This window comes from Peromyscus maniculatus, chromosome 21 (genome assembly GCF_049852395.1).
Source record: "Peromyscus maniculatus bairdii isolate BWxNUB_F1_BW_parent chromosome 21, HU_Pman_BW_mat_3.1, whole genome shotgun sequence".
Classification (NCBI taxonomy): domain Eukaryota; kingdom Metazoa; phylum Chordata; class Mammalia; order Rodentia; family Cricetidae; genus Peromyscus; species Peromyscus maniculatus.
The window spans coordinates 38,208,336-38,231,152 of record NC_134872.1 but is presented as its reverse complement, the minus strand read 5'-3'; the positions used below and the strand labels follow the sequence as shown (position 1 = coordinate 38,231,152).

The 22,817-nt window shown below is 41.7% G+C and overlaps 1 protein-coding gene across 4 annotated transcripts in view; it reads right to left on the bottom strand.

The window, feature by feature from the left end:
- The window catches only part of Aff3 (ALF transcription elongation factor 3), a 480,967-nt gene that overhangs the window by 145,827 nt on the left and 312,323 nt on the right, over nucleotides 1–22,817 (bottom strand). For all 4 annotated transcript variants that reach the window (XM_076557428.1, XM_076557429.1, XM_076557430.1 and 1 more), the window contains 3 exons: nucleotides 22,670–22,750; nucleotides 12,886–12,922; nucleotides 2,023–2,074 (listed from right to left, as the gene is read on the bottom strand). In XM_076557428.1, the coding sequence (XP_076413543.1) occupies nucleotides 2,023–2,074; nucleotides 12,886–12,922; nucleotides 22,670–22,750 (170 nt within the window). The remainder of the gene's footprint in view (nucleotides 1–2,022; nucleotides 2,075–12,885; nucleotides 12,923–22,669; nucleotides 22,751–22,817) is intronic.

Genomic DNA, 22,817 nt, shown 5'->3' with positions numbered 1-22,817 from the left:
GAAAGCATATACACATATGAGTGTATATAATATCATCGACATGAATGCCAGTGCTACCCATGTCTGAGGCCTCCTGAAGCTGTTCACCACAGTGTTCCTCTTGCCTGAGTATAACAGAAGGACTGCAAAAGGACTCTGAGAGGCTCTCGAGTCCACAATGCCCCGCTTTGAAGAGATCCTTGCAGCCTCAGCTCCGTTTCTGTTACCTGTGATTTGAGTGGCAGCCCTGAAGCAAGGCAAAGGAGCCACTTTGAGTGAAGAGGCAGGGGGGTGGGCTGAGGAGTTAGAATCGCCAGGGGGCTTAAACTTAACTCTTTCCACAGCTTACTTATTTTTACCCAGTAGGAGAAATAAAGCGCCGAGGAGTGGATGCTACAGAAATGCGTAAGGGAAGGAAGGAGATCATTAGCAGCGCAGCGCATTACATGAGTCAAACTGGTGTCTGGTGAATGAGATTTTTAAAATATGTAAAGTTAAGTATAATAAGCTGACGGTTTACTAACACATTCTTGACGCTCTTTTGTCTGCCTAGGAAACAACTTCGTTAAGAATTTGAAAGACTGCTGCTTTTATAACAATCAATGCTTTTATCAAATAACAAATAAAACGCAACTGTTTTCTCAGTAGTTTACACTCTCGTCGCATGCATCTTTATCTTGTCCAAATGGTACCAAAAATAACAAAAATTTTCAGTGATTCTACCCTTCTCAGTTCTCCAGAATGCCTCCAGATGGCATTAAAACTCTTTTCCCACCATATTCTATAGCATAATCTAAAAATTAGCAACACCTTAACCATTTAGGACTGTCGTATTTATTATTTCACGAGAAAACACAACAATGAAACTCACTAGAACTTTTCGAGTAGTATCTTGAGCAACACATTCTATAGTCATAACTATTACGGAACACCCAGCCACCCTACGTAAGCCAGAGAAGCTCTATAGACAGAAAGAGGTCTGGGACAAACCAGAACGCAGCATGGCACCACAGACTGTGGCTGCCAGCGAAGAGCACTTCAGGTGTTCAGTAATGAGAGCAACGACCCAGGGACAGACACAACCACCGAGTCATGTCTATAATCAAACATGTTTCCTTCCCCAGAGGTGATCGAAAGAAACACTTGTAAGGAGGAAGCCTGTATGGATGCTTGTGAGGCTGAAACAGTCGTTTGTCAGTTTCTGCTTCACTGCCATTAGGTTAATATAGGTATATCCCACAACAATAATGATAATGTTACTATTTGACATCGGGCTACTCACTGGCGCTCACCAAGAAGGCTAGCCTGGCTGGCTGGTGAGCCCTAAGGATCTGCCTGTTACTGCTTCCCCAGTGCTGAGATTCAAAGCGTGCACCATATGCCTCAGCAAACACGTTAGCAGCGGAGCCGTTTCCCTAGCTCCGGGACCTCGATTTGGTATCATATTAATCATTAAAAACACATGTATATTCTTTCAACACTGAGAAGGAAAAGATAAAAATGTAAGAATGAGGCACCTTCTAAGCGTCTTTTCTCATCTTTAAAAAATGCTTTACTTAAAACCATCAATGAACTCATGAGATCTCAGCGATATCTATAGTTGTGTTTGTCACATATTTCAGAGGTGGGACTGCAGATGGCAGTCTTTTTAAATGACTTGGGGACTTCATGGGCATGTGGGACAGAAGGTCCTCCAGTATGTGGAGAAAGTTCTGCAAATCTTATGTCAGTGTTAAAAGTCTCCAGCCAAATTTTAAAGGGCTTATCTCCATTCTTCCTTAGTACATACTCTCTGGTCTAATTATATTTCTACTTTATAAAGAAGAACATTTGCATTTGCAAGATCCCTTTTTCAATGCTAACGCATAAAACCTCAAAGTGCGTCTGTACCCGAAAGCATTTAAAAAGACATTATCATGAAAAAAGAGAACCATGGGCCTCCTTCCACTATGATTACCACTATTACAAGATACTTGCACTGTTTCGCTTTATAAGGCATATTAAAGAACAGTCATCTCAGAGAGAAACGTGAAAGACACTTACGATGTATTCGATGTGCCATTGTCTGGACTCTCTGGCTCCGCATCAGCTTTCTCTTAAAAAGGAAGTGGAGAGAAGAAAAAAAACCCAACATCAGTCTCCCAGTCCTTAAGGTTTAAGATTAAACATATTTCTAGGCTCCTATTAACAAGCTTTCAAAATGTGCAGCGGGAGGCTTTTAAAACATCTTTTATTGTTTGAGAACCGAATGTGAAAAATAATTTCGCTTTGGCAATACAATTGCCCAGGCACAGAGCCTTGAGTAGGTACCAAGGAGCTATTTGCAAACAAGCAGAGGCATGGAGCGCAGACCCTGCCAGCAGATGAGTATCTTACAGATGGAATCAGTTTCTCCCCACTACACTTTACACAAAGTTTAAGGAAATAAATTCATTAACATTGTACATCCAAAGCACTCTCAACTTTGATCCCTTCTGCTAATACAAGCCAAATGGGGTCAGGCTGAATTGGAACTTGGGAGAGAATTTCACAGCACACTGAAGCCAGAGTCATGAAATGTCCAAGAATTTCACCCCATGGAGAACTCTGGCAGCAGATTTGGGGGCTCCCAATAAAAGCAGAATAAGATATAAACCAGAAATCCTTTCTGACCGTCTGAGAGGCAAGTAAAAGAACATCTCCATGTGACGTGGCTATTGGGGATTTAGTTTTAGGAGTTTGGAAGCTGTCCAAATTCTTTTCACAACAGGCATAAGGTAATACTTAATCCTGGGCCAACTGTGGTTTGAAATGTGCACCCTCATTTTGTAAGGAGCTCCTCTGGTTTCGTGGCAAGGGAAAGGAAAGGCTGCTCACGCTCTGGCTACTCCTCACGGCTCCACAGTGCAACAGCTGAACCAACCCGGCAGAGAGTTTTGAGCTGCAGGAGATGGCGCCAGGGGCAGCAGCTGACCTTTGCTATTGCCTTCAAGTCAGGCCCGACACCTTCCAGGACCCTCTCCTCTGCTCAGGCCTTCTACCCGGACACTGGGCTATGAGGAAAGTTTCACTTACACTAGTCCCACACTGGCTTGTGGCCATATCATTTGGGGGATGGCCTCCTGGATCATACAATGGACATATCCCCAAGAAACTGTCCTAACGGAGCCCCAAAGCCCACTTTGTATTTTAAACAGTTGTGAGGAGGGAGGACAGCTGCACACATCTATCCCAGATGTGACTCTGCTGCACGTCTACATTGTGCCAGAACACTCACCAGAGACCGGTGCTCAGTCCCAAGCCCATTCAAAGGAAAGGGAAAAGAAAAAAAAAAAAAGTTGGGCAGTGGTGGCGCACGCCTTTAATCCCAGCACACGGGAGGCAGAGCCAGGTGGATCTCTGTGAGTTCAAGGCCAGCCTGGACTACCAAGTGAGTTCCAGGAAACCCTGTCTCGGAAAAACAAAACAAAACAAAACAAAAACAACAACAAAAAAAAGCCATAACACCTATGTTGATACTAACTTGACTAGTTGGTTCCTGAAACCATGTTGAGATAAAAGCAAGCCCAACAAATTGATGCTTGCTGTAATACCCTGAGTTGGTTTTTTTTTTTTTTTTTTTTAATTAGAATTGGGTTTTCTGGGCAGAGCTGTGATAAGTTCTTTTAGGAGACATGCAAGGTCTAGTCAAGGGGCCTGGAAAATAATCTGATTTAGTACTTTTTTCCAGAACCATTTTCCCAGAACAACCACCGTTCCTGCCACAATCCCCAAATACAGTCACAGCACCTGTATTAAACGAGGGTCTAATTCTTCTCACATCCGCTGACTCTCCTCCCCCTGCCCTGAGTTTGGAGATGTGGGTTACATTTCCCGAGGAATAGCTGTCAGCAGTAATACGTAGGCACCGTTATGATGGAGGATATCAAATGTGCTCGGCAGTACTAGACCGTAAACATTCCCAATGGTTCATGGCAGAGAACAGGGAATCCGTATAAGATAAAGGAAAAGCTCGACTGGGTGTCTGAGAAAAGGTTTTACCTTGACCGATAATGCTGCCAAGTAGCCCACAGGCTGAGAGGGCCCAGGCTGGATTGCACATGGGATCGGGGGCTGGAGGCATCCGAGGCTGGCTTCAGCATGGGGACAAAGCTGCGGCTGATTATCTCTGCTCTTAGCAGCACTTATGTTGTGGCAACAGGGAAAACAGAATAGGTTTGGGCCAATAGGAGGGTTGACATGGGGCCAAAAGGGACGCTTTCAGGAGCAGTCTGATAGAGGGTGTGCTCGGCAACCGCAGTGCTCAAAGAGAGCGGCCCTTCCTGGGGAAAAGCGAGGCCAAGGTTGGGACGGGGAACACAGTTTGACTTTTGTCTTTCGGAAAGAAAGTACAAGCAAACTAAACCCCCAACATCTTTGAAACATTAGGTGATGCAATTTCTGAAGTTAATGTGAAATGTTCCAGGGCTTGAGCTGCTGAGCATCGTCACCACTTCGCCAGGCCTCAGGGGAAAGTGGCAAGGGTGAGGGACGCAGTCTCAGCACCAAGAGTGGGCAAGGGGTACTTGTACCCCACCAAGAAGACGACTGGGAGTCGCCTTAGAGTTAGCTCTTGGATGCCACCATTCTGGTCTCTTTGGGAGGGGATCTGCAATATTCATTAATAAGCAATGTGGAAGAGGTACAGGGTGGACATTTTACACAAGGAAGTAGAATTACAGAGACAAAGGGGGAAAAGGAACCACAGAAAGGATCATATAGATACATATGAAAATATATATGCATATACGCAAAATGTATATAAAGATATTAATCTATTTTTACATTTTGTGTGTGTGTGCGTGTGTGTGCGTGTGTGTGCGTGTGTGGCATGAAGGCCACGGCAGGTAGGTCAGAGGGCAATCTATGGGAATTGGTTCTTTCCTTCTACCATTTGGGTTCTGATAGATCCCACAGATTGAGCGTAGGTCATCAGGCTTGGTAACAAGCATCTTTATTCACAGAGTTATCTGTCTGTCCTTCTTTTCTTCCTATTCTTTGATCTAACCATCCACCATTTGTGTTTGTGTGTGCATGATACATGCATTTTCAGGTTCACATCTGTCTTCTGATGACCAGTCACTAACATGGAAAGCAGACCTTTGGGTTGAGGGTAGCTTAGAATCTTTAAGGCACACTCACCATTGGGACAGATATATTTTGAGGCACAAAACAGCTCAATCACTTAACAGGCCACTTCCTTTCTAACTGATTACATATACTGAGGGCTCCTGTGTGCCTGGTAGAGGTAAAGATTAAAAAAAAAAAATCTACTTCACATTCTCTTAAAGACACCGAGTGCATTGCTGGTGTCCTAGGGGCCATCTTCCCAACAGAGATGAGTCTGGACACATGAAGTCCATGGCCTTTTTGTGTTCTGTTGTTGTTATGGCTTGACGTCTTGTCGTTATATTTTTGGAAGAGGAAGAACATGAAGTAGGGTGGGAAAGGAGGAGGGTAAAATCTGGGATGGCTTGGGAAAAGGGGAATGAAAATGATCAAAATACACCGCAAGAGAATTAATATAAAAAAAAAAAGCATAAGAAGAAAATCTGGCAGATAGGTAGTTTCTAATAAGGTTATGAGGAACTATGCTTTGTTTTTAAATTTTTTAACTGAAATGTTATTGAAATACTAGAAAAGGTCCCCCAGATAGACGTGTATGATGCTGAACTTTTTCACAGAAGAACATCTGTCTGTGCTGTGACTTTTCTTCACAGTTGTGTCACAGGTGATTCATGCTCACAGCCAAAGAGAATTCGAGGATAGGAAAGAGCGATAACTTCACCCACTTTTGCTTTTCATTGTTACCCTTTAATTATTACTCTAAATAATACTAATACTTCATAGTTTCAGATATATCTACTTTAGATAATATCTATTCTCATGAATGTAATAAACTGACTCTCCATAATTTTCACTGTTCAATTGTTACTTCTGGTGTTTTTAACATGTATCTTTAACTTTTAAGTATGCCGGGTGGAGGTGGTGCACGCTTTTAATCCCAGCACTTGGGAGGCAGAGCCAAGCGGCTCTCTATGAGATCGAGGCCAGCCTGTTCTACAGAGTGAGATCCAGGAGAGGCACCAAAACTACACGGAGAAACCCTGTCTCGAAAAACCAAAACAAACAAACAAACAAAAAACACAAAAACAAAAACCAAACCAAAAAACTTTCAAGTATATTTAATCTTTTGTTTCTCACATTAAGAAATAAAATATTTATATGTTCTGAAGAAACAACAGAGAATAATCTTCTATTTCTTGATTAATCAGCTTCTTTTGAAAAATAATTATGTACTTTTATTTAATGTGTATGGATGTTTGTGTCTGCTTGCATATCTATGCACCACAGGAGTGCACTGCCTGTAGAGACCAGAAGAGGGCATCAGATCTCTTGGAACAAGGGTAAAAACCGGTGTAAGCTGCTATGTGGGTGTAGAACCATGTCTGTAGGCCCCAGCTTCTGTCTTTACACAATGTAAAGTGAGGAGGCTCACACACATCTTTTCCTTCCATCCTTTCTCTCTCAACTCTTAAGTTGGTATATCTTTTGTTTCCCACTGTCAAATTTAAAATAGTTATGGTCTGTCCAATCATAACTATTAATGAGCCAGCATCATTAATATTAATTTAATGAATTAATCATTCTACTTGCTTGTAGGTCAATTAGAGAAATTATAAAGCAATAATGAGCACTTACAGTATAATACAAGTATTAGATAATAATCAACAAGGGAGTGAGAGTTGACTGGTGAAGAAGGAAACACCCCTCATCTGAATAATGTAAATGCTCCAGGCACTTAGGCCAAATGGTTCTCACTCTTACATTCCATCATTCCATGGGTTAGTTTTTCTCAAGTCAAGGCCAGGCCTTTCCTAAAAGCCTGATAAACAGTATGTACCTTTAATGCACATAAAATGCATATGTAATTGATGTGTATATGTGTTTTTTTTTTTGTTTTTTTGTTTTTGTTTGTTTTTTTTTTGGTTTTTCGAGACAGGGTTTCTCTGCGTAGCTTTGCGCCTTTCCTGGAGCTCACTTGGTAGCCCAGGCTGGCCTCGAACTCACAGCGATCTGCCTGGCTCTGCCTCCCCCGTGCTGGGATTAAAGGCGTGCGCCACCACCGCCCGGCTTGTATATGGGGTTTTTAAAAATTAAAATGGACTATAAAAACAGCTTCCAGGCTGGACATAAACATTGGCAAGTCATCGAGTGCCTCCCGAGTGGCCCCAGTGGACTGCATCCTCTTTCCTGCCTTTCTGCCAGCTGAGAATTCCAGTTCAACCTCCCCTTTCTTTGCTGGATACACTTCACCACCCAGGTATACGTCTCTCAGTCACTGCTGTTTCTACACTTCACACAAGTGGAGTCATGCTGCTGTTATACAGTCTTCTGAGACTGATTCCTGACGCTCAAGAACCGGCTTTTCGGACTCAACCGTCAGGATGCACACAGCCCTGCCTTGGTTCAGCCTTGCTGCTGGCAGCATCTTGCGACAGAAGTAGACTGTGAGCTCCTGTTCAGACTCCTTGTAAGGGGCATTTAGATTTGACTGACATGAGCGATGAATCTGCAAACATTCATCGACACCTTTCTCCATAGAACATTAGGAGCTCCGGACTGCAGGGCTTTCCTATGTTGTAAACTGGTAAATCTAAATTATAGTTCTTCAGGGAGTACCATGGTGTGGAATGAAATTTCACTGTGATGTCTGCATGTCTCTGAGAAGCAATGAGACCCAGACTTTCTACTGTATCATTTCTGAAATTTCAGTTTTGATTCAATGAAGTGATTTATTATTCCAATACAAATGGCGACTTTTTAACCACCACAAACACAAATTATAAGCCTAAATAATAAGATGAGACATTCCAGTGTCAGCCTTTTACGGTTTTCCTTGATATTTTTGACTGAATTATGTTTTTAACTCTAATGAAATGACATTTGCAAATAGTTTGCTTTGATGTCTTTGTATTTGCTGAAGACACAAATAAGACACTCCATTACTATCTTCTGAAAGTACAGCTTTACTGCTTTCTTAAAAATACTTGAGGTCATTTTTGCACATGGTACAAGGTGAGAGGTAATTTCATCGTTTCCCATCCCAAGTATTCTAGCACAAGACACCTGCTTCTCCACACTGGCCCACGTATTAGCTCCCGTGGGATTCCAGTTTCCAAGCACTCATGTCCTGTCACCCCACTAGACTCCTGCTACCTTTAGGATGCAGCGCTGGTTGTTTCAACACTGGTAAAGACAAGACTCAAACTTCGTTCTTTCTCAGGTAAGTGCTTGCCTTCCTCAGCTTTGGCTCTGTCACAGAAATCAGAGGCCTAGCTTGCCGACTTCTATCCATACGAACAGTTGAACTTTGTCATTGGATCGAATCTACAGTTCAATGGACAGAGAACTTTAATCTTTACAACATTGTACCTTCCAATGCCTGCATCTGATATTTTTCTCTCTATTCATTTAAGTCGTCTGTAATAGTCCTCGATAGTTTGTAATTTACCCCATCACTACCTTATATATGTTTTCAGATTCACTGCTTAGTAAGCTGTATTTTTATGCCAATGTCAGATATTTTTAGCTGTGATTTTTTTCATTTTTTTTAAATCAAGAGAATGCAATTGACTGTGAATAGAGCACTGTTAAATTTTCATATTAATCCTAATAATTCATATGTAGGTTTTTTTCAGGTGTTCTGTCAATATACTGATGATCTCATCACTTGGGGAAATGAGTTCTGACATTTCCACCCTAAGGAACATCACACTTTCCTTTTCCTTAGTTTATGGTTATGACCATAAATTGTATCCTAAGGGGTCAGTCTTGAACTACTGCCTTTTCCCAAGCTTTAGAGGGTGTGAAAAACATTAAACACAAGCAGAAGGATTCCTAGTAAGTTCTTCCTTTTGGACAAGGGCAAATGTTCATGGAAATGAGTTGGTCTTCTATTCCCAACTTGCTAAGACTTTTTTTTCTAAATTATGCATATAGAATTTTATCAAGTATTTTTATCAATGTCTTGGATTAAACATATTTTCTCTTTTCGTAATTACTATGATGAATTACATATAGTGAATTTAAACAGAATCTGATTTTTGAATTACTAGAACAAATAGGATTTCTTAACTCATACTTTGAAATGTATTTTATAGATTGCTAGATTTAATTAGCAAACATCTTCTAAGGAGGCTTGTGCACTGGGGTCTTTAATGAAATTAGTTCGCAACTTTTCTTTCTTGCATGGCTCTTGTCGAGTTCTGACATCAGGGTTATGATGGCCTGAGTGAGTGGGAAACTGCTGCCCTTCCTACTGGACTGCCCAAAAGAGGGTGCCAGCTCCAAGTTAGAGTCTGCACAGTTAGGCTGCACTTGGTGGACTTCCTGGCTGGCAAGCAACCAGCTTTACCACTGTGTGAAATGACTTTACTCTTAAAATGACTGAGCCATTTTTAAAATAAATAGTTGTAGGATTGTTTGGTTACATATGTGAAATTGTTATATAAAGCATGTAATTTCCAAACTTAGTCAATTATAGTATAAACATATAATAACATTCATTTAATCTAATTTTACCTTCAATTACCTAGTTTTTAAAATAAAAAGGTTTAATATTTACTTATGTATCTGTGTATAGCCACACAGGAAAGCCAGAGGAGGGTGTTGAATCTCCCGGATCTGGGATTCCATGTGATTGTGAGCTGGCATCGAACTCAGGTCCTCTGCAAGAGAGGTACCCACCCTTCTCTGTGAAGCCATCTTTCTAGCCCCTAGATTCCCAACCGATAGTTATGTTCTCTCAGCTAACTGTGGTTACAATTCCACTGTCTGTTGATTTCCACTGCGGCTGTTGTGAGGTAAGCCGGAGGGGTTCTTTCTTTCCTATGAACTAAGTTTATTAAAGGCCATTCTGAAGCTCCCCTCCTCCAGGTCTCTCAGTCAAGTACACATGTGGCTTCTTTCCATGTATCCTGTCAGTACTACTCGGGTATCACGCAGCTCTGGGTTAGCTTTCCATTTGGATGATTCTCACGGTCACGTCCTTCACTACTGGCCCTGTCACACCTGTTTTGGGAATCCCAGTGGGGTGTGTGGTAGACTCTCCTGCCTCATTCTTGGGCATCTGAAATTCCATGTTCTTTTTTCTGCTTTTGGTCTTTCTATGCTACATTCTTCGTAATTTCTTAAGTTCAGTTTTACAATTCATTAGTTTTATTCTCAACTCTGTCAAATGTGATATTAAACCTGCCCACGGAAAATTTAATTTCTATTTTTATTTATATAAAGGTGACTTAGCATTTCTTCAGATTTTCTTGATCTTTAATTTATTTCTCATCTTTTCTTCTACCTCTTCTGTAATTTAACAAACATAATTCAACACCAATTTCATAATCCAAATACCCAAATTCTGATTTTACTTGGTTTTGTGTACAGCTTCTTGTATAACTTTACATAAAGTTTTTTTTTTAATTGTGTGTTGCTTATTTTCTTGGGGATGTTATTAATTTGAGGCTTTTTAAGTTTTTGACTTTTTCCTGGTGTTCCTATTAACTGGACCTCGATGCTGCCATCCTGGTTTTCTGTTTATATTAGCCTCCTTTGAACTTTCCCATCTGTTTATCAGAAAAAACAAACAAACAAAAAAACCAAAAAGGTTTCAATTGTATATGCCAGATTTGGGGCTTAAACTATTGCTTATTGCTTTTATGAAAGTCGACTAATTTTTCACTTTATAGTTTAAATTCCTGAGGCCATTTAATAGGCAAGCACTTGTTTTTCACGGCAATGGGTCTGTTCTTTTCACTTCAGACAATCGACTCCAGGTCTTTCTGCAGACTGTGGTACACGTGCGCCTCTGCGTCTCTCTGCCTTGAATGACACAGACTTCCTCTGGGGTCCGGCCTCCTCTCAGTGCTCACTGCTCCTCACGGGTTTGAACACCAGGCTGGTCAACTCAAGTGAGGTGTTGATTCCTGCATCAGAACCCTGACGGAGTTTTCTAGAACACCTGTGCCTTGTGGAGGGAGTGAAGGGCTAATCTGCAAGAGGAGAGGGTATGTTGGCTGGAACCTCACAAGAGAAGAGGTGAGCAGCTGGGAGCCCAACACCTCCTTTTGTTTCCTCACAGAGCGGGAGGTACGCGACGCTGCATGTGCAGAATCCCTGGCTAGTCACCTTGCTGAGGAAGTTGCCCCCTTTCCCAGGACTGAATTATGCCCACTCCAGATCTGGCACCACCTTAAGAGCCTATTTTCTTTCTCTTTAGGAGGAGATCTGGTCAACTGTGCATCTCTTAAGTAAATATTACTGCAGTTTTGGTTTTTGAGCTTTTAAAAGGAAAATCAAATGGAAAATTCTCTGTATGGACTAGCTAGGATGGGGACTTGGGGTGACGGGGTGGAATGGTCCAGCTGTCCATCACGACAATCGGTGCCTAGTCTCCGGGGATTCAGTGGAGACCTACAGCCTGCCCCGGGGCTCCCGAGGGCTCTTCCCCATACCAGCACATGCTCTACGTTGTTTCCTTTTCTGCCTGAGCTATCACTTCACTGCTCAGGGCTGTTTTTCAGTAGGACCCCATCTTTCTGTCTGCCAGATGTCATTTCCCTCTACTAGGGTTGCTGCTGATTTAGTCCCATTTCTACAGTGTCCCAGGCATTGAGTGGGAATTCCAAACAGGAGAGGAGGAAGTGCCTGAGAGCAACCTGGCCCCTGAGCAAGCGCTCTCCCAACTTATAAAATGCAGACATACACCCTGTGTCCTCATATGTGACGATACAGTAAGATATTTAACATTCTGATACAACAGAAGCTTATTAAAAACCCCCAGAACTTGTCACAGAAGAGTTACAAAACATCCTCCCTGGTACCGGTGCTCCCGGAAAGCCCTGTGCCCGAATGCCATCACTTCCCCCGCCCACTGACCTTTCTCTATCTGTGCATGAGTTTTATGGAGCGTCCCAGGACACTGAGTGGACATCTTTCCCTCCCAAACTCTCCTGCCTCACAGATGTGCAGGGGATGAGTCTCAGTTCCACAGACACATCTACCAGCTCAGAGTGATTTTTATCTTCCAGCAGAGCTTTGGAACTAGCAAAGGCTGTTCTGTTCCCAGCTCACTGGCTGCTCGTGAAACCAACAAAGCCTAGTCTTTATGAGTTTGCTTTTAGGACACAAACAGGGCAGCTTATGCATTTTTAATGCCCCAGACAACATTAATACCAATTTGTAGGGCCAAGGAAGAGAATTAAAACTCTTCTTCACTGAATGCTCCCCCTCTCTGATGACAGAGCTCATGCACTTCATTAGGCACTGATTCAATCAGGGGATCACTTGCTGTCCAGCCCAGTCTGCCTATTTCTGGAAGAAGGCACAGTGTATTTAGCAAGTGTGAGTTCCCTTCACAGAGTCTAAGGTCATTTATTGTGAAGCCTCCTGATTGGCTTTCTTGGCTTATTCATTTTCTTTCAATCTAGGCATCTTTTTATTTGTCTTTTAATTTGTTTCCTTCATATATGTGTGTGTGTGTATGTATGTATGTACAACATATATATATGTATGTATGTATATATATATGTTGTACATACATACATACTTATATATGTATACACATACATACATACTAGGGACCAATGGAGCATGGTCTTCTTTTCTTCTAGAATCCCTTTGACATGCACTACTCCATGCTTTGGCCCCTCCCCCTTAAATATCCACACTCAGGGCCAACAAGAACCTTATCACACATGTCGGCGGTGCCTGAACAAAAGGCTTCCTCTCTCTTTTTCTCACTTGATTTTGTTTCCTAATGGCGTCTTTGAAACCCACTGCTCATCTTCCCCTCCCCAATCTCCACAGAAAGCTTTAGAGAAACGTTCTTACTTGGATTATTGTGACCAGAGGATACAAGTTGAGAGTCCTGAAAAAAACAAGAAATAACAATTAATATTCTTATTTTCATTTTCCAAACCACAGCTGAATACATGATACATTACGCATAATTCAGAACCAAGTCACCACTCAAAACTCTGCCGACTACTGTCAAGAGAAACATTTACATGAGCATGCTTGTTCAGAAGTTCTGGGAGTAGAGCTGACAATCGCAGTCATTTTTCAATACTGAATTGTTGTTCTGCTTCATTGAGGTGATAATTCACATCATACAAAACAAACATTCGGGAAACAAGAAATTCTGTGGCTCGTGGTACTTTCATGGTGTTGTATGACTACCACCGCTCCCTCGGTGCGGCACATCTGTCACTCAAGCAGCATCTTCCTTTCTTCTTCGCTTCTTTCTTTGCCATGGTCTTGCTATACCATCTCTGCTGGCCTGGAGCTCATAGTCCTCCTGCTTCAGGCTTCTGAGTGCTAGGATGATAGGTATGTGCTAGCGTGCATTTTTGTGGATGAATACTATTGGGCATATATGGTGACATTTGATGCCTGCACCTGCTGATAAGCAGATGGTGTCTGTATTTTGTGAGTTGTGCTGCTGTTGACATGCACGTAGGACACACACAGCTCCTGTTTTAAATTCTCCCCTGCACGCACTTAGAGGTAGAATTTGGGGTCTTAGGAAACTCTCTGTGAAAATTTTGAGAAGCACAAATTCTTTCCAGTAGTGGCAGAAGCCCTTCATTCCTCTCAGAAATGTATGAAAGCTCCGATCCCTCAACATCTTTGCCAGCACAATGTATCTCACTGTGCTTTTTATTTGGTATTTATTTATTTATTTATTTATTTATTTATTTATTTATTTATTTATTTATTTATTTATTTTGGTTTTTCGAGACAGGGTTTCTCTGTGTAGCTTTGCGCCTTTCCTGGAACTCACTTGGTAGCCCAGGCTGGCCTTGAACTCACAGAGATCTGCCTGGCTCTGCCTCCCGAGTGCTGGGATTAAAGGCGTGTGCCACCACCGCCCGGCATGCTTTTTATTTGTATTTGTCTAAAAACTAAAGATGTTACACATTTCTCCACATAGTTGATGACAATTTTCATTTTTAAAGAAATACCTATTTAGATAATCCATCATTTTAATGAAGTTATTTATCTGTTTGTTATTGAGTTGAAAGAGTCCCTCACAAAGTTGATTCTGCATCTTTACTGGATATATGGCCTGCCAATAATTTCCCCCTTTTCCTAGTCTTTTTCCTATTAACAATAATGTCCTCTGATGCATAAAGCTTTTACATTTTTAAATGCATTTGAGTTTTCTTTTGTTGTTCATACTTTGGGGCTTGCATCTTAGAATCTATCACCAAACCCAAGGTTGTGGAGATATAACCTTGTGTTTTCTCCTATGAAATTTATGGCCTTAGTTCCCAGATTTAGTCACTGATACATTACATTAATGTCTTCGATCTTAAGTCATTTGCCTCAGAATGTGCCCTACTTCTAATACCTCTCCAGATGAGGGCTGCCAGCCCCATCTTGACTGGACACACTCTACTGAGCAACGGTGGTCATCTCATTGTGAGGGACACAAAGGTTATTATGCATAATCTTTTACCTGCAAGCACATAAACCCAGTATTACTCTGTATGTTAGATTTAGTCACTAATCAGGTAAATAGAGACTGAATCTGATTTTATTTGTATTAAAATGAAATGTGAACTTCTGTCTTGAGAATTTAAATTTTCTTTCTTTGCAAAATTGTTTTTTTTTTAAACATAAACTATAAGGGTGAGTTACAGAAGAATAAACTGAGATGGTAAGAGTGTAAATAAAATGTGTAGCAGTACATAAAAATCTAAAAGTCCGATATAATTCTGATATGTGGAATAAAAATCTAGTGAAATGGAATTAACTACTAATATATGACTTGATGCGTTTCTACAGAGTTTTGCTCTAAGAATGTGGCTGCTAGCAGGGGCGTCATTTAATAGGACCAGTGGCATTTAAACCCAAGTAATAATGTCTGTTTTAGAAAGGAACCCCTCTGGAGTAGTATGGAATGAGCCAGGCTGTTGGGTAGGAGCTGTGTAGCCTGAGTCACACAGAAGCCCAAGGAACCTTTCTTAGTATAATGAGCTATTTGCCTTCAGAGAAGAGGAACAAGTTTAGTTCTTACTCTGAAACTCAGTTTTTGGAAAACTACTGCGTGAAGATGAAATAAACAAAGCACTCTTAAAGTACTGGGCTGAAACCTAATCTGCAAAATGACTTTGGCCTACTTTGGGTAGATTCTGTAATAATAAAAAAAAGTCCACAATTAAAGACTCCAGATGGGTTGGTGAGCTTTTCTTTTCCAATTAATTTGGAGTTTATATACGGACACAAGTTTGTTTTAGCGTGACAACATTTTGAGCCTTAGTCAGCTTCCCTATGCTGTGTGTAGGCTGTGGCTCCAGGCGGAGGAGACTCGCCATCAATGGACAAGGATGGTAACTGGCATAGATTTTAGCACTCAGCTCACGCTTATAAAAACAGAGCAGTGAGGCCTTTTCTGATTGTCTGCCCACACTAATGGGAACAGAACGTTTGTTTGCTGATGTATCCTGTAACTTGCATGATCGCTGTTGGCATTCACTCTTTTTAAGTAGAGAAGTGGGATGAGCTCACAGTTGACCTGAATCATCATTCCTACATCCTAGAAGAACAAATTTTATTTTAAAAACCCATCTGATTAATTATGTCATTTTGCATGTGGAGAGAAAGAGAAACAGAATCTGCTTAAAATAATTGCTAGTAAACACATCACTACAGAAGTCTGTATAGAAATGATATGAATAAACTCAGACTTTGTTCCTACTGTCTGTTGTCTTCTGGGTGGTATACTGACTACGAGATATTGGCTCAAAAAATACTAACTTGATGAACTCCAATATTCTCAGATTGCCATTCTTGGGGTAGAAATGAAATTTCATTTTTCTTTTTCCTCTCTCTCTCTCTCTCTCTCTCTCTCTCTCTCTCTCTCTCTCTCTCTCTCTCTCTCTCTCTCTCTCTGTGTGTGTGTGTGCCTGTGTGCGTGTTGATGAATCCTGGGAGTCTGTTCTCACTTTCTGCTGTGTTTGAGGCAGGGTTTCTCTTGTTCATACTTCTGCACTACATATGCCAGGCTAGCTGGCCCCCGAGCTTCTGTGAACATCCTTGTCTCCACTCTCTGTTTTGTCCTACGAGTGCTGGGGTTACAGATGCTTGATATTGATCCGGCTTTTAAGGTGGGGTCTGGAGATCTAGAAGCAGGCCACCAGACTTGCACATCAAGCACTTTTACATAGAGCCATCTCCCTGGCCCTTATTATCACTCTTAACGACAGCTGGCCCAGCATGTCGTTAGTCTGCTCTTGGGGGCATTCGTTTCTTTAAGAAAACACAGGATGCTGTCTTAACCCTAATAAACTATCTGCTACCCTTCCCTGTCCAGTTAGCTGTGAAATCCCAGAGGCCTCCACCATGTGCAGACCGTTCCTTCTTCAGGGAGCCAAGCCTGGCTGGGTCACAGCAGAGGGAGATAACCTTGTTCTCCAAAGGGCCCAGAAGCTGACGTCCTTTCCACTTTGGTGTTCATGCCAACTATCCAGACACCAACATGCTTGTCGCTCCTGCCTCAAAGCTTCTTCCATCTTCTGTTAGCAAATGCCTGGGGAGTGCCAGGTCCTGCTGTGTATTGTCGATTTCACCTCCTCCCTGACCTTTCTCTGGTCGGCTACTTCTAGATTATCCCAGGGAGTTCAGTGGGTCAAGAGTGGAGGGGGCAGAGGAATGATTCCAACTCTGGCTCCAAGTGATGTCAAGATGCTGTCTGAGGGCTTCCATCTGTGTGGTCCATCCAAGTCCCCTCTGAGGACATAGGTCTCACTCCCTTCTGTAACTCAAAGGTGTCTTGCTCTCTGAGACCTTCCTGACTCTCAGGGAGACATGGTTGCTTCTTTGTTTTGTTTTCATGTGAGATTTTTAAAGGGAAAACTATATTGAGGTATAAATGCACATATGTAAAAAGACAATTGATATTGTCAAAAACATCTTACTTTTATGAGTGTTTTAATCCAAGCATGGCTCTGTAATAAATAATAAAGAGTTCAGAGATCTAGAAAAAACTAATTGCTGTCATCTCATATCAGGACATTCCTCAAGTTTATGTGTTGTTTCTAGCTTGTCAGGGTCACACTTCAAATGTGTTATTCTGAGGGTCAAGTGCACAGTGCGGAGGGGTCAGCCTTCTTGACTTTAAGGAATGACCATATCTGGGAACTTATTTTGAAGTTCCAACACCAGAACTATTATTTGGCATCTTGGGAATCCTGAAACCCCTTAAATGTGGTATTTAACTTATAAATAAAAAAATTGTAATTTTGCTCAAGACAGAAACAATTAGGCACATTCAGGAGATCCCTTGAATGAAGTCCTGTAATGAATAACATGTTTCATAAAATGTACCATGTCATTCAAATCAAATGAGGCCACATCAGCACATGTACCACTGTGATGGTTAATTATCAACTTGATTGGACTGAGAAGCACCTAAGAGATTAACAAAATACATTTCTGGCTGTGTCTCCGAAGCATTTCCAGGACCATGAGGCTCTGACTTGTAGAGGGATTAATTCCTTGACAGATGAACATGGTGGAATTATTGGGAAATGGTGATGGGTACGAGATAGTAGGTCACTGAGCACATTCACTAGATCATATCTTTCCTTGTATCCCCTTTTCTCTGCTTCCTGCCACTATGATAAGAACTGCTCTGCTGCTCACAAGGCCCTTCCCTCCACAATGGATGCAATCCTCTGAAGCTGTGAGCCTACACCGTCCTTTCCCCTTACCCTGTTTCTGGTAGTATGGTCACAGTACTGAGAAAAGAACTACTCTAACTACCAAGAAAGGAAACCTTTGTAATTAGCAGTAAGATGCCATTGACTATAAAACAAAAAACCAATTTTAGGCCTCTTGAAACAAGATGCTTCAATCAATGAAATATGAAGTTTTCCCAGCATTGGTTCTGGAAGAAGGTAGGACTCATACTGGTATGGTGAGGGCAATTTCTTTTTTAAACATTTTACTTGTATTATTTTTAAAAATGAGGTCTGTGTGTGTGTGTGTGTGGGGGGGGTTGTGTACGTAAGTGCAGGTGCCAATGGAGACCAGAGGAGGAGATCAGAGGCCCTGGAGCTATGAGCTGTCTGGCGTGTGCAGTCCTGTCTCTGGAAGGGCAGCACGTGCTCTTCATGCTGTGCCATCTCTCCAGCCCTTGCTGAGGGTGGGTCTTAAAGACGATGGCTTTGTTCAACTTTCTGAAGATGACTCCACTCACATTTCTCCTTGTTTATGAGTTCATCATGAGAATTACCCAAAGCTAGAAACGGAAAAATTTTGTATTTTCAGATGGCTCCTGAAGCTAATTACCACAGGAAACATTGGTAGGTTTCTGTTCACGCAGCAGTCATTTTAATTTCCTTAAAATAAATTGATTGATTGTGTGTGTGTGTGTGTGTGTGTGTGTGTGTGTGTGCGTGTGTGTGTGTGTGTGTGTGTGTGTGTGTGTGTGTGTGAAGATGAGAGGATAACTTGTATGAATCAGTTCTCTTCTTCTACAAATGTGAGTCACGGGGACAGAACTCAGGTCCTCAGGCTTGGCAGCAAGTGCCAGTGCCTGCCGAGGCATTCTGCGTCTATAAGGCTCAAGTTGACAAAATATGATTTACAGTTCATTGAAATGTTTCTTTTTTTGAGGTAATGTGAATCACAAAGCTTCAGTGCAAATATTGCTTTGGAGTTGTGAGGCGTGCCAGCAACCCAGAGGAGACGTGCGACAAACTGGCTGACTGCAGGCTCTTCCTTCCCTTCACACTTGCTGGCCCTCATTCGCCTTCTGCTGAATTAAGAGGAAGGCAGTCAATTCTCATTCCTGTAATGATGTTAGAATTCTGTAGAAGGCTTTGAAAAGCCACTCAGCGAGACTAGTTCCAGACGAGGGCTGATGCACCAGATTCTTCATCACTCCGGACCACGTGACATCTCCCAAGATGCCCCGGGGTTTAGGCGTGCATCCCTATCCAGAACGGAAGGCACACCGCACTTGTCGGCTCTTTATTTGCATTTCAAGTTAGGAGATTGCTGCAAAACGCGGGGGAAAGGGGCAGTGCGGATTCATTTTCTTCTCTCTTGGCTGAAATACCTGGTAATGAATGGCAGCCAATTTACAGGAGTCACGCATTGTTTTCTTTACCAAATCCAATTACTTTTGAGATTTGAGGAATGAGGCAGAAATGCCGGGCCGTGTTTGTCTAGGGAACTGTGAGCCCAAATCAAGTCCCCAGAGGACAGAACGAAAAGCCAAGTTCATTATCAACTGACTTTGCTTTAGCATATATCTTTTGATACTTAGACAAAAATGAAAAAAATTCTCAGAAGTGTTTAGCTAATTAAATTAGTGACACTGGAAACTCAGAATGGGCAGTAAAATCGACTTTTCCTTTTGTGAGAGCAAATGACACCCTTAATCTTAATAAGGTCTTAATTCCATTATTTATTAGTCGTTTTGAAGATTTTTTTTTTTGCCCCTCAAATTCCATAAGCAGTTCTAGCTCAATAATGCAAACACTGATAGTCTAATCAATCAGCTGCGCTGTCCAGCTGTCAGGAAATTAATTAGCCGCGATAAGGGTAGAGCGAGACGCTCTCTAGGACTGGCGGCCAGCACAGCCAGTGGGGAAGCACCTGCCTCCCTGGGCGCGGCTGTGGACTCCACTCCAGCACCGCGACAGGGGGCGTGCCCTTTACTGTAAATCCTAACGACTGTCTTTGAAACAGGCAGAATCCTGGCACCCTCCAAGACAGTGATGCTGTTCATTCCACGGCCCAGCGAATGTGCCACCTCACAGGGGGAAAAAGGCTGCTGAAGACTCAATTCAGCTAATGATTCTAAAGTCGGGGCTTCTTCAGGGAAGCCAATATCATCTCAAGATTCCTGATAAAACAAAGGAGGAGGTTAGAGGAAGTCAGAGAAGCCAAGACAAGCAGGGGTCAGCGTGAAAGGAGTCCTTAGCAAGGAAGCTTCCAGAAGCAGGCAAAGGAAGAAACAAAGTTGTCCTTGGAGACTGCCTAAAGGTGAACCTGACCTCAAGGCTCTGCCCTACAGAGTAGCGAGACTCCAAACAAACAAACAATCCTAAGGGTGGGTCCCATGCAACCCCGACAGAGCTCCTAAATAGGAGAGTTTCCACTCATGTTTGAAATTCGCTGCCTTTTCATTAAGTAATAGTTTTTTTCTCAGTAAAAACAAATCCGATAACTTCTAGCTATTTGTTTTAAAATGTGAGTTTTTCACAGGTGTATCATCATATGTTAGATTATTGGAACATGTTCATTTTGTGAATGTGAGTGCACTTTTTGTCTTGTGTTTCCATGACCACTCCAGGCTCCGGAAACCACCATTCTGTCTTCAAATTCTGTAAGTCTGACTATGTTAGGGTCTACACTGAAGTAGAATCATAAGTGGTAACACGGTATTTTTCTTCCAGTTTCTGCTTATTTCATTTAGTACTCACACATACATATATATTTATACACACAAATACACATATACATGATAGATCTTATATAAATGTACCATGTATCTGATATATATGACATACATGTATACATGTCATATATGTGCTATGTATAAATGATATGTAGCATAATATACCAGAAATAAAACTGTAGTTAATATTATATTGACTATATCATACACTGAAAATTTGCTAAGAAGGCAGATCATGTGCGTGCGTGCGTGAGTGCGTGCGTGCATGTGTCTGAATAGTGAGACCTAAAATAAATTCAAATGTTGACACATGGGACATCTCAAATTCCTGGGAGAAAAATGGGCTAATGTGTTCACAGTGCTACAGTAATTTCCTAACTGCTACAAAGATGAGAGCTATAGTCCCAATTCCCACCATCCACAGTTTTTAAAAAGCTAAAAAACATGTTAAAATTAGAATAGAGACCATTGTTATAATGTTGGAAAATGGAGGATTTTTCTTCCCTCTGACAGAAAAATTAAACACTTTTCTAGATAAAAGGCACATAAATAAAGTTATAAAATGATTCCATTATATGCACTAGACAAATGAATAAGATAAAAGAAGTTACTACAAATCATTTTTATGAAGTGGCAATAGATGTGAATGGGCAATCCACAAGGGAAAAATAGTCATTGCTAAAGCTAGAAGTAATTGGGGAAATGCAAATTAAAACAATGAGATATCAACTTTTCATCCATCATACAGGCACAATGATAAAACCTTGGATAGTATTAATCATTGGCTAGGAAACATAAAAGGATTTCCTGAAACACAGCCAAGTATAAATGTGGTTTCCAGTGACTCCATATCATAATTTCTGTCCTTACTGGGGACAGTCAATGGCAGGCACACAAAGGGACATTCACAAAGAGTGCTTGTTGTACTGGTGTTTGTGGTAACAGATCATAAACAATCTGTCTACCACTGTGAATGGAGTAAATAAATCAAGGCAAATCCACACTACCCAATATCTCGATACTGCCCACAGTCACTCAGGAAGTCTTCCAAGTACACTTTGTCAAGGGAGATAGAATCAGCTCTCAGGAGGCTGAGGTCGTGGCTCAGTGGGAGAGTGTTTGCCTAGCAGGTGTGAGACCTTGGGTTTGATTCTTTGCAAGAAAGAAAGAAGGAAGGAAGGGAGAAAGGGAGGGATGGAGGGAGGAAGGAGGAAGTGAAGGAGAAAGGAAGAAAGGAAAGAAGGAAGAGAGGGAAGGAGAGAGAGGGAAAGGGGGAGGGGGGAAGAGAGAGCAGCAGAAGTCTAATTCTTAAAACAGAATTTATCGTTTTAGTGGTGGCAATGAACAATTATTTCAGTGATTCACCCTAGAAGGTTGTGGTATTTCTGTAGAAAACAGACTGGCTGGGGATGTCACTGACTTTCCTTTCTTTCTACCTGTATAATTTGATCTTCGACAGTGAGTACTTAGCTACATGTCAGTTACATGGCTAGGAAAGTTATGGAAAGCTTATTGGACTCAGGTATACTTTAAGTGTGTCTTGTGGCTGAGTTCCTTTAGAAGATATAGACATCCCTTTTAAATCTTAGGAAATTGCATGCTGTAAAAGAATAGGCAGAGAAGTTAAATACTACATGCCTCTAATTCTAAGGCATTCATTTTAAGATTAACCATTAAAAACAGCTATCTGGTGTGTGTGGGGAGGGGGCATAGGATCTCACTGAATGTATGAAATGATTGCAAGATGCTTCTTGATCTCACAAACATGTAGATAAGTGGTTCTCAACCTGGGGTTCAAACGACCCTTTTACAGGTCACCCAAGACTATCGGAAAACATAGATTTTTACATTGCAATTCATAACAGCATCAAAATTACAGTTATGAAGTAGCGAACAAAAATAATTTTATGGTTGGGGGTCACCACAACATGAGGAGTTATATTAAACAGTCGCAACATTAGGAAGGCCGAGAACCACTGACTTAGATAAAACAACAATTTGCAGAATATGGAAATGTGAGGTCACAAGCTTGATACCCACCTCAGTGAACACATACATGCTTACAAATTACGGAAGGCCAGGATCACATGCCGCTGGCAGATGTGTTTACAGGGGAAAAGATTATGAAGGGCCAACATACCACCTGTTACAAATGTCCACACAAGCATAGGGCTTCTCTCTGGTGCCACAAGTGCTCACCTTATTTGGGAATGGAAACTTGCTTGGTTCCACTTTGCCAGGAGCTTGAATAGCAGAAAGAGGAGGAAGCCAGGTCATCTCCTAAAGGTGGGATGAAAAACAGTCTTTTCAAACCGAGTCCTCACCATCAAAAGCACGCAGAGTATAC